The sequence below is a fragment of the Clarias gariepinus genome, chromosome 6 (genome assembly GCF_024256425.1).
Source record: "Clarias gariepinus isolate MV-2021 ecotype Netherlands chromosome 6, CGAR_prim_01v2, whole genome shotgun sequence".
Lineage (NCBI taxonomy): Eukaryota > Metazoa > Chordata > Actinopteri > Siluriformes > Clariidae > Clarias > Clarias gariepinus.
Window position 1 is genome coordinate 4,247,178 of NC_071105.1, and position 12,813 is coordinate 4,259,990.

At 37.7% G+C, this 12,813-nt stretch overlaps 1 protein-coding gene across 1 annotated transcript in view; it reads right to left on the reverse strand.

Moving 5' to 3' along the window:
- Positions 1-8,725, reverse strand: part of slc4a8 (solute carrier family 4 member 8) — a 51,079-nt gene extending 42,354 nt beyond the window's left edge. The window contains exon 1 of the mRNA XM_053497999.1: positions 8,544-8,725. Coding sequence (XP_053353974.1) covers positions 8,544-8,588 — 45 coding nt within the window. The 5' untranslated portion in view covers positions 8,589-8,725. The remainder of the gene's footprint in view (positions 1-8,543) is intronic.
- Between the last annotated feature and the right edge of the window lie 4,088 nt (positions 8,726-12,813).

Here is a 12,813-nt window from a genome sequence, read left to right on the forward strand (position 1 = left end):
TATATAAAAGAAACTTCTATAAAGGACACTAAAAAGTAAAAGAATAAACACAGTCAATATTGGGTTTAAAAACTCTTTGCCTAAAATTAATCAGTAGTGTTATACACAGACATGTGCAATTAAGTAAAACAGCTGTTAGGTTTTACTGAGCGTGCTGGAGAACATGACAGAGGTCTTCAGGTAACTTTATCATATTTGCTCCTTTCTATTTTCATGCAAAACCCAGGAGCTGCATTATTATTATTATTTTTTTTTTGTTCCATCTAAAAACTGGTTAATCATATAATATGCTGCTTTCTTTACAAATATTATTTTGTAATGTTGTTCATTTATTAGTTTTAAAGGTATATTTAGAAAGAGTGAATGGTTTTGTACATAATTATGCAGACATGATAAACATATATAACAACATTTGTAGTAAATAAGACTTGCACTGTACTCTATATGTAGATTAGCTTTGTATTTATTTGTTATCTTTAAATCATGTTGGAAAGATTTGTCAGGGAATAGCAGCTAGCTAACAACTAGCAGGCAAGCTTGAACAATGTTAAAGACTGTCTGGTTTGGAGTTCCACATGACTCGACAACTCATTGACCTGACACGGTCAATGCTGCAGTGTTTTTGGCCCACAACTGATTAACTAATTAGCGCTTTGCTACTGACTGCATGTGCTTAGGCTGATTGAGAGATGAAGGTCAACTGGTTCAAGAAAGAAAAAACCTACTAGACCAATGAAACTGCCAACGAGTAGGTAAAAGAAAAGAAAATGTGTATAAATACCCAGCTCATTACCATTTATTTAAACAAGTCGTATTCAAATAAGCCACATTTAAATCTCGTGTGTACGCACTGTTTTAGTGTTTTTTACTATCCTGACATGCTGCAGTAGTGTAGGAGTTCATCTACCTCCACAAGTTCATCAACAACATCAAGTGACTCTGACTCACTGGAACGTCAAAAGCCAAGAAAACTAATATAAAAATATGGAGGGAAATGTATCGAACATGGATTTGCATGTGCATCAGCAAAAATCTAGTCAAAACCTAAATGCAGACGCTTTAATATCCACAGAATATTTAAAGTTTGGGGTAGTTTGGGGTACCTCTTATTTTTCTTTTATTGTATCATAGTAACAACTGTTGCTCGCTGTATTAATATATCACACTTATTAATTTATCTGTACACTGTAAACCCTGACAAGTAAACTTTACTTAATGCATTTAAGGAAATTTCTTGCTTGAAATCAATAAAATACTGCGTAAACCTCTGTTGTTAGCACTATAATTAATGAGGTACAGTAACAGCACATTGCATTTCTTTTTGCACCTATCACAGTCTATTAGAAAGCAAGGACAGACATGATCCAGGATTTTTGGAGCAGATAGGGTTGCAGGACATATTAAAGCCTCAGTTTGATAGTATTGGGGCTAAAAACTTTTGATAAATAGCCTAGAACCTAACCACTGCACTGCTCATGGTTCTGTTGTTTAAAGCTTTCACCACCAAACTTCAGTTTTCCTCCCTACATGAGAACACAAGGGGCGTTCAAGACAAAGCAGGACTTCTGACTCTGGTGAATAAAGATGTAAAAGCGATTGACATTTAAAGAAGCACAGTACAGTGATAAGACTGAGCTGCAGTGAAAAATTTGAATGGTGCAAACATTATTAGCAATACTTTCTACCTTGATGGTGTCAATGAACTAGTGAAACACTGGGATAAGTGCATTATTGTAGCATAATTTATAACCCATAAAATATCTAAAATCCAATTTTTTTTTACAGCATAACAAGGCCAATAAATCCCAGCTGGTCTGGAAGTCATATAAACACAGAGCCTGTGCGTGTTTGTGTCCATTATTGTCATGTTGTCCTTTCAGATCAATGTATAGCCTACAGCCCTGTTCTCTCTCTCTCTGTCTCTGGAACACATTGACTTGACAGCTGTATTACAGATCCTGACTCATTTGAATGCCTGTCACTTTCAGATACTGCAGTCTGCCTCAAAAAAAAAAAAAAAAGTAGGCTTACATATTGACACACACTCACAATCAAGTAAAATTTTTTAAGGTCTTATAGTAATTCTAAAACACTTTCTTTTGCAGTTCTTACAGTGTTATTGCTGTAGTGCATGTTTCCTGCTGCTCCAGACGCTAGTGACAATGCTCTGTAAATGAAAATAAACAGCCAGCTAGCTATCGCAAGCAGAAGGAAACATCTGTTACTGTACGTGGCTTTAAATGCAGCATTGTACGTGATATGGCCAAGAATATACAGACACCTGATCATTACATTCATAGGTGGTTCTTCCCCAAACTGCTCTGTGACAGTATTATAGGAATTGTATAGGAAAGTAAGGATTACATTGTTCCCTTCAGTGGCTCTAACTTCAGTGGCTTCAGTGTTTCAGAATGACATATGATGCACCTGTCCACAAAGCCAGCTCTATGGTGTGTTAAGGTGGTGGAAGATATCAAGTCCTGCACAGAGCCCTGGGAATCAAGTGGCACTGAAACCTCAACATCCCAAGATCATTTATCTGAACACTTAAATGAGGATAAATCCCTAGAACCACACTCCGAAATCTAGTACAAAGCCTTCCAAGAACAGTGGAGCACATTACAACAGGAAGGAGACATGGATCTAATGATGACCTTACAGTGTGCAGTATGTGCACCGTATCATAACCAAAACTGCTAAAAGGTAAAGTAAAACTTAGCCTTTTTACATTACAACATAAGTGCAGGAAGTTAAACTTTTATAAGTTTTAAATTAAATCAATTAAAATTTAAAGAGATTTTATAAGTATCACAATTTTATTAATATCCCATTCGATATTACATTTTCACCAGATTCTGTTACAATTTTACAGCTTTAAAAAACATTGTTCACTCCTACCACACAGAATAAAAAAAAAGGCAATACTAACAGTACTAACACTAACTTCTAAATAAAATGTTAGTGTTTGTGTACTACCTTGTCCAGTTAGGCTCACCTCAAACCCACTGAAAGTAACTTCTCTGCTACTTAATACCCCCTAAGCCTCCACAAACACACAAAACAGAAGAATGTTTTTTGCTTCTGTTCATTTTTGCAGCGCTTCAATGTAACGGCCTTGTAATTAAATGCTGCTTCCTCCTGATGCTGTGTAATAATACACAGGATAGTACACGTCAGATGGCAGGTTCATGAATTTGAATCCTGGCATGGATGTCAGTTCATGGGTGGGATTATATTTCCCTCTTTCCCACAAAATGAAGGGTGACATGTCCTCCAGTCCCGCCTGGTGATTACACCCCTGCACTGATGTGACGATTAAGTAGACTCACTCTCTCACTCCCTATACAGCTTATACTGTTTAGCAACAGGACACACATCACATGGGCACATCACGCCAGAGGAAGAGGCAGATAGCACTTTCCCTCCAGTGTGTTACGTCATGCACTAATGATACACACGCAGAAGTTTAAAAAAGGTGTGGTTGGTGGCTTAACGTGTGCCACAGGAAGCACATGCATTACCCTACACCCTCTCTGCTTGGTAGGTGTCGCTGAAGGGGGGAACCCTAACAACAAGGGTGGAACATGAATAAATTAGGGCAAAAATCAGGGGGTTAACTGTAAATTAATTTATAATAAATTAAAGATCTGAGCCATATACGTACTGTATATATGCAAAATAAAACAAAACAAAAAATCTGATTTCAACCACTTTTGCCTGCAGTGTGAACATTACTGTTATATATATTATTTTTATTTACTTTTTTTCTTTCAGTTTCAGAATTTTTTATTTTTTTATTTTACTTTTTTGAATACTTTAAATAGAAATGCCCCCATTTCAAACAGATGCATGGTGTTTTGTATCACATTTTCAGCATAGAGAGGATGATGATAAAGGACCTGATGAAGACACCAGATCAGTGGTAAGACAGAAAAACAGGGATGATTTTGTCAAAATGTTTAAAGTTTCTAACGTTTATAGTTCAACTATCTTCCTCACTGAAATAAAACAGCAAATGAACAACGTTTTACCACAGAGAGGCTGGATTATGGATCCTGATTGGTCAGAAGATGTGCATTATATTTGTTCGACAACCTGGCTCAGGATGTTATTCTGACTGTAACAGCTGTATATTTAACACGCTCATTTTAACACAATCTGAACAAGACAAACATACAGTATAATCAATGACATGATGGTGTTTCTGTAACGTCTCAGGTGTCAGCTCTTTGTAACAGTTATGACTTTATTTTACAATAAAGAAAGAGAGCGTGAGAGGAAGAGGGTGAGAACAATGATGTTGTTGGTGATAATACACATGAGACGGCCTCTACTAGTCATTTGGACTTTTCAACAAAAATTTAAAAAAGAAAAGGTAATTTCACACATAAACTGGCTGGTATTTCAGGGGATATGAGGACGTCCTGCGGCTAAAAGAAGAGTTTCCGGTTTACAGTGTAAGTCACAGCGAGAGTGCTGCAGTGTTCCTCCTGCTCCTGGGAGAATGACTCATTCACCATTCAGTGCAATACATCATCCCTCTAATCACGCTCTCTTTCTCTCGCTTTGCCTCTTTGAGGTGTGTGTGTGTATGCTTGTTAGTTATCCAATGTAAATATGGGAGGTTCATAATGTTCCGAAACAGTCTGATCATTTTGATTCATACATATTTTCTCACACATTTTATACTAATTTCCATGATTTTCTTTTGATTCTGTAAAGCTGCTTGATTGTTATTTAAAGTGCGATACAAATAAAACTGAATGATTTGTATATTGTTCAAGTGTCCACAAACTTTTGGCCACATAGTAAGTCAGTCAGTTTGTCAGTGTGTCTGTCTGCTTCCTAAAACCCCTCTGTCATGCTGACTGTTCCTGTAATCTTTAAGTGCTCTCATATACAGGATCACATTTCACTCGCATCCATTAGCGAGTGATTGTGCACAGCAGTATCTCTGCCTCCTGACCGCCCTCAGCAACCCGACGACGCCGCATTACTGCCATGACAACATACACAATAAGCCTTCTTAAACACTGCTGTCTTTAGGTGACCAATGCTAAACAGCGCTTTTACAAACCTTCGCTTAACGGAGATCAGACATGATCAGAGAAACATGTTCGTGAAACGAGCTCCTGCTCTTATGTTATAGCAGAAACAGTATAAACAGCTTCTCCTAAAGTTCATGTGGGAAATAAGTTCATTTGTACAAGAAATCTAAAGCCACGTTTCCACCTCACTGCTCCGGGGTGCTCCGACTGATCCTGATCAGGATAAAGAGGAAGGAATGATCTGGGAACTAATTACATTCAGCACTGTATATCCAGGTATCAGCCATAATATTAAAACCACCTGCCTAATATTGCTTTATGTAGTTTACGTGGTGGACACGGATCAGCATGGGCTTCCTGACACCTTTCTATCAGAGCCAACATTCACTTTTTGCTGTTGCTCTTCTGTGTAATCGGACCAGACGGACTAGCATACGCTCCTCACGCCCACCCGTACACCAGTTGTCCTTTCTTGGTCCAATTTTAGTAGCTAGCTAGCTAGCTAGCTAGACAGACAGACAGACAGACAGACAGACAGACAGACAGACAGACAGACAGACAGATAGATAGATAGATAGATAGATAGATTGAGTAGGTACTTTATTAATCCCAAAGGGGAAGTATATTGTTACAGCAGCAGGGTTTTTCAAGTCCGAGTTTGACTTAAAAACCCATCATATGTTATTTTCTCATTCTACTGTATATGTATATGAGCTGTTTATGTTTGTAAAACAGTTTTAAAAGTTGTATATAGCATGTATACTATATATATTCATTATTATTATCACTCACTCACTCATTGTCTATACCGCTTTATCCTGTATACTGATTAGCCAGATTGCACGGCTTTGCCTTAACTATAAAATTTAATAATAAAATTGAATGTTATAACCATTAAATCCAATGGTATGTAAGCAAACAAAACAGCACTGTAAATTAACATACTATTTTACTCCACACATAATATTCTAAAGACGTAACAGCTACATACTAGATATTAGAACCGCCAGTCACCTTGCGGTGCATTATTATAACAATGAAATTATGATTCTATAAGAGTTACGGTTTTATAAATATCCCAAATTCATATTACAGATTGTCTTACAATTTTAAAACTTAAAAAAAGTTAAATGAGTAATTAAATGCAGCTTCTTCCTTATAACATTAGTTTTCTCACTTAAAAACCAGGTGCAGCATTTAAACATTACAAAATAAATTACTGTAAATTACTGTAAATACAAACATTTTACTGAGTTTTACTGATTTCACTGAGCAACATTTATCGCTGTCCTCCGTCTTAAATATTATTTCTAAACAAACTTAATTCACTCCTACCACAAAATGTGTAGCTGGAGTGCACCACCTGTAGGAAACAGTGATATTTTACCACCTCAAAATTCCACTCAACTACGCTAATTCCTTCCACCTGATCTTTGTCTTTCTACCCATCCTGAGGCACCTGGAGATTGTTCCAGCTCCAGTAGACAGAGGCCAACCCGAAAAGATCCTGAGGCATCCAGAGAAGGACCACCTGGATGCATTATGATGGTTTGGAGCTACAAACGCTGCGCCTGAGCTCCTAGTGATTCAAACCCCCTCTGCCCGCTGCATCTGCACCCGTCTGACTCATCCTGATGCCATGCTGGTGCCGAACTGAACTGGATTCCATGATAACTTAGACATCTTCTGTTATAATGAATTTGCAGCACACAGTATGACTGCAGATCAAACCCTGCTATCCGTTAGCACTCAAATGAGGATGGGTTCCCTGTTGAGTCTGGTTCCTCTTAAGGTTTCTTTCTATTGCCATCTCAGGGAGTTTTTCCTTGCCACCATCGCCGTTGCCCTTGGCTTGATCATCAGGGACAACCAGATCACTATGTTCTATACAAATTTTTTCTTTCTCCTACACATTTCCATAATCTTATTTTAATTTCGTGAAGCTGCTTTAAGACAGTGACCATTGTTAAAACGCTATATAAATAAAACTGAATTAAATTGAATTGAATTGAGTGTGTGGGTTGAGTGTCCACAAGCACGTGGGCGCGTGCGGCTTCTAATGACTAATTTCCACTCTTGGTATTTAAGACTAATTCGCTTAAAGAGTTTGGAGATAAAAGACAGATCAGAGGATTTTACCACATGATTTTTGATAATGTAACACCATAAAAATGGTATCTGTTGCACCACATAAAAGCTTCTGCAATCGAAGGCTGATCGGTCAATCGGCAGTCATGGTCAATCAAACTGAAGAACAGCCAGTTCTGGTTACTGGCCGATCAGTGTGACAATACGTGAATCACTGAACAAAATAATTGTGGTTCATAAATAAATTTTCCCCTGTGTCTATACCTTTATCCTTTGCTCATTTCTCCTTTTCTTTCCTTTTTTCCTAAACTGTGACTCTAATGGCTTTGACCTTTTCTTTCTATTCCTCTTATGACTACTGACTCTATGCTGCTATCTCGTACTACATGCCGCTATCTCATACATTTAGTTTCCAATTCCAGGATGTCGCTGTATTCTACAGGACAGTTGGCAATCCTACTCAGATATGTGTTTGTCTCTTGTCCATGACTGTTCAGTTGCTGCTTCATATATGCAAAAAGAATATTAAAACTCTTCCCTTCCGACCTCTACCAGTTGGTGGTTTTAATGTTATGGCTAATCTGAGTATACTGGGAATATATTGGGAGTATGTTTTAATACTTTGCTCATCTTTCAAATTCTTATGCCTGCGTTTCCTGGACGCCTTGTTAACGCTCACGAACACCTCTCCGATAGAGTCCACAATGTTCAGCATCGCTTCAAGGTCATATCCGAGGGCTGACCCGCACATCTGCACTCACATTTACCATGCACATCTGTCTAGTCATTCCTAATGTCATTTATTTCATCAGATAAATGCATAAACATAGATCATGCGCATCCTCTCTCTGTTGCTTGGAAACGCTTTTAGACCACAGTTTAACACACACACACACACACACACACATCGTTGCCTTGTCATTAATGAGCAGTGTAATGCATTAATACGGGGCTTAATAATAAGATGATGCAGGAGGGCGGGTGTGCGCGCGTGCGCGTCCTGCCGCACGCACGTGCGCTCGTAAAAACAACAGCACTGCGTAATAACATCTGGAGCAACGGACAGTCCTGAAAGAGAGACCCTAAAAAACGTGAATGTTTTTTAATGTGTTACATGTAATGACTGATAAAAGTGTCAGATCTGAAATAATGCTTTGATGTGAGGACGCGCGCGAGCACTGCCGTATTGATCCGGTGCGCTCGCGCTGTAATGAAGTGCAGATGTGATGCTATTTTATCATCATAGGAGTTGCATGCGTTTGTGCATGAGCATTTAAAACCTAACCCAACCAGTATGCACTCTCTCTCACACACACACACACACACACACTTAGGTTTTAAATCACATCTGTACAAATAAGTGTCCCATTCCCTAATAATAATAACGAGGAGAAGGAAATAGGTAACCTGGTAGCTCAGCATGCTCTCCTGGTCGCTGTTCTCGGCAGGCATCTGATGTTATTCCAGCTATAGCGCTTCAGGAGACGGGATGGATGCAGCACGGAAAGTCTTCCTGTCCTGTTTATTCCCTGCATGGAACAGCAGCTCATCTGAGGACATCCATCATGGAGAGAAAAAAAACACTAAAAGATGCAATGATAACTTTTCAAAATAATAATAATAATAATAATAACACAAAGGTCTTTAACAGTGCTTGTGAGAGTGCTTGGATCTGGCTCCTGAGGGTGCGCGCGCTCAGATACCATGCAGCGAGGCGCTTGGCCAGAGTTAGCGACGTGTGACGTCATTAATGTTGCCTACCCAATCGCATTGTTGCAACTAAATTACTAAAATGAGTCTTGAGGCAAGTAAAACAGTGCACTATGTCAAAAGTTCAGCATGATTTGTCTTTACGGAATAAATAAAAAATATTTATAAATATGTATGCACTGGGATTTTTTTATTTTAAAATGGACATCAGTACAGTATTAATGTGACATGCTACAAGCATGGTATACTTAAAAAGGCTGCCTGATCATGATGGAAAATAAAATCAGAGTGAGAATGAGAGAAATTACTTTTCCTATGCTTTTCAGGAATCTCTGTAGTTATGATGAGGTTTTTGGAATATTTCATGTGATAGTAAATGTTTTCAGGTAGCACTCAGGCCTAGGAAACAAGATACAGCTGTAAATCATCAAGGCCGGTTAAACCCCTTAGAATGTTAACATCCCTCATGTCTTCTTTCTACATAATAATCGTCTTATTCGTGAGACCCAAATGTTTTAAAAAAAATCTTTTCCCAACAACACTGTCCGTATATACACTATATGGCCAAACCTGCAATGACATTGTATCCAAATACATATACTTCAATATGGTCGGTCCTCCATAGCATTGCCCAAGATGTCTTGAAGCATTAAGATTGCCCTTCATTGGGATTAGGGGGTTGATTGAAACACCTGAATTCAATAAATAAATGCTTTGTATAAAATAAAATAAAAATAATATATGCATCCCTTTATGACCCTCATATGAGAATCGTTAGGTGTAAGTTTTATATATTATACCAAAATTCTTCTCATTAATGACATTAATTAAGTTTATATGAGAGTGAGCTGTAGAATTTATTATAATTCTATTATTATAAATCTTCAGAAGTGAACCTTCGTCACTGTAGGGCTGCTTTCAGGGGACCAAACAGGTGAACGGGTACACTCTCAAACCACAAAAAAAAAAAAAAACTAATCACTGCATGCTTCTCTTCTTTTGTGCAAATCATATGTGGGGGCGTCCATTTTTACTCGCACTGCAGTTATAAAATGAACCGATCTAACACGTTCACACCTGCACAGCAGTGACTGGGGAGACAGGAGACAACAGAAGATTCTTGTAGTTGTCAGGTGCTTATGTAGTAAAACAGTGAGGTGAAATGTGCAATGTGCACAACAGTAGAGTTTGGATCTTAGGAAGCTAAAGACATGTTCAGGGCATCTTCATGAAGAAATGAGTGATATCTTGTTTTAGTGAAGATGACCCAAAGACCTTTTAAGGAGTCTAAAATTTTAGAGATAACCAAAGGGTAAGTCTGAGCCTAAACTAAAGATTATTCATAACCTATAAATGGTATGACGTCCTTACATACAGAGGTCCATAATAGAGCATTAATGTCTCAGTGGTAGGTGTCTCAGTTGCCATGCACACTGCTCGCTACTCAGCCCCTGGGGTTAGATGCTGGTCCCAAGCCTGGATAAAAATGGCAGGGTTGCATCAGGAAGGGCATCCATTGCCAAAATATAATCCACTGTGGCCACACTTACTGTAAGCACCTAAAAGAACAACGTTCAAATGCTCTCGTGTCATTTTGTATATTTGCTAATTTGCAAAAAAACTCAATCTTGTTAGACATTTAAGAACAAAATGCAACAATGAAGTCTTAACACCCTGTTTCGTCTGAAGCATAAGTAGTATAATTTCTTTGATTTAATGTTGAAAAATGTTATGAATACAGTCAAGTCACCGATGCTACAGTAAACGGCACCGTTAAATCTAGTTAAATCTGAGCATAATTTTACACTCAGTAAAGATAATCTTTACCCACATTCAGGTGCTCATGTCAGGCCTTGTGTCTCCACACAGAAAGGACAGGATTTGAGTATGGAAATGTTCAGGTCTATGTATTTGTGTGTGTGTGTGTGTGTGTCAGAGATTTCAGAGGTAATAACCCAAGCTTTAGTGATTTGAATACGAGTTTCTGCCCGGAATCAGTGTTTCATTCAAGGAATTCTCTCAGATTTTTCAATCTGACATCCTTCCACTTTATCTATAGTGTGTGTGTGTGTGTGTGTGTGTGTGTGTGTGTGTGTGTGTGTGTGTGTGTGTGTGTGTGTGTGTGTGTGAAAGAGAGAGAGAGAGATAGAGAGAGAGAGTGAGAGAGCGGTTACAACAGGCAGGAATACATAATCATACTCTTAGAAGCAGAGGGTAGCTATGCAAAAAAGATATTGACAGTGTATGACAGCGTAATACCAAAATATTTAAATCTAATAGGTCAGGATGAGACAGAACTGATAAAATATCTTAGATTGATGACATCATTTGTTAGATTTATTTGACAAGCTTTTTACTTTGGTTTAGACATCCAGTGTTAAATCCTAATGCAAATTGTACAGTAGTGTGGATTAAATATAGTTACACATTAAGAACATTAATATTTAAACCACCTAGGTTTTAAGTTTCCCTGGGGCGTGGCTCTGCCGGACCTCTGGAGGTGTGCTGTGTTGTCTGGCACCAGGAAGTTAGCAGAGGATCCTTTGGGTACTGTGGGTTGTGGGGCGGGGCCTTCATGGATCAGACTTATTTGTCTGGTGTATTCCATGGGTGCTTAATCAGATTGAGATCTGAGAAGTTTGAAGGCCAAGTCAGGGGCCTTGGGCATTTGCCTGCTGGGCCCTCAGGAGCTTTTGTTTCCTTGATCCTGTCACCAGTTTACTGGGGTACAATGGGTGTTAAATGGGGTTAGTTGGTATAAATGGTGGTAATGTTCATCATCAGGATTTTTTTTAATAATAATTATAAAATGACTAGAATAAAATATAAAATAGTTTAAAAGAATAACATTTAAAATTAAATTCAGCTGGTAATAATAATAAAAATAAATGATCATGACAGATGAGAAAGTATTTTAGTGCTGTATTCCACACAATCTTGGAGTGCAGATTCTTAGTACAACCCCATGTTGTAACTTTTCTCTCAAAACTTTTAACTGGCTTCATTCTGCATGTCTAGTGTAGATTTTTTATTGTACGGTATTCATATTTTATACAGCATAGTGATGTTTTCACACCCCACATTTAACACATTTCTCATTCCAAATTCCCAAAGTCTCAGAAAAACCTATTTAAAATAAGATGAAGAATTTATAATATATTTTATAGGATAATATGTAAGCACTAAGTGATATATTTATCCTGTTTAAACTCATTAAGTAAAACTTACACACTTTTACAAAATTATCAACATAACATGGATGGTATATGAACATGAAAGAAATTACATAAGGCCATAATTACGTGTCAAAGTGCTGGAGCTTTCTCAGAGGTTGTGCTCAGATGGAATTGATGTATTGAGAACTGTTTGATCTCTCAGTCTGTATGGATGCACATGTCCCGGAGGGTGGTGACATCATCACTCTACAGGGCTTCCAACGGCTGGTGCTAAACTCCTCCTGCTAAAAGGTTAATCCGCTGTCTTGTTGTGAAAAAAACATAAATTCGTTATTCGCCAGAACAAGGCATAATAATAATAATAATAATAATAATAATAATAATAATAAGTAGTAGTAGTAGTAATAATATTGTATAGAATCAGAATCAGAATCAGAATCAGAAAGAGTTTTATTGCCAAGTACGCTTACACGTAAAAGGAATTTGTTTTAGTGACAGAGCTTCCAGAACAGAAAACAAATGACAAGACAAAAACAGCACGACAAGAAAAAAAAAAAAAAAAAAAAAAAAGATTTGACATCAAATGGAGTAGGGTGTGAGATACTTTTAAAATAAGTTATATAAATATCTGAAATCTGTGGTATTATACAGTATATTGCACTGTGATACTGTACACAATATTGCACATATATTTATTGACAGTTGATGTTTAACTGTTCATGAGGGAGATTGCCTGGGGAAAAAAACTGTTTTAGTAGTAAACCTATTGCTGATGCAAGTTTATATGTAAA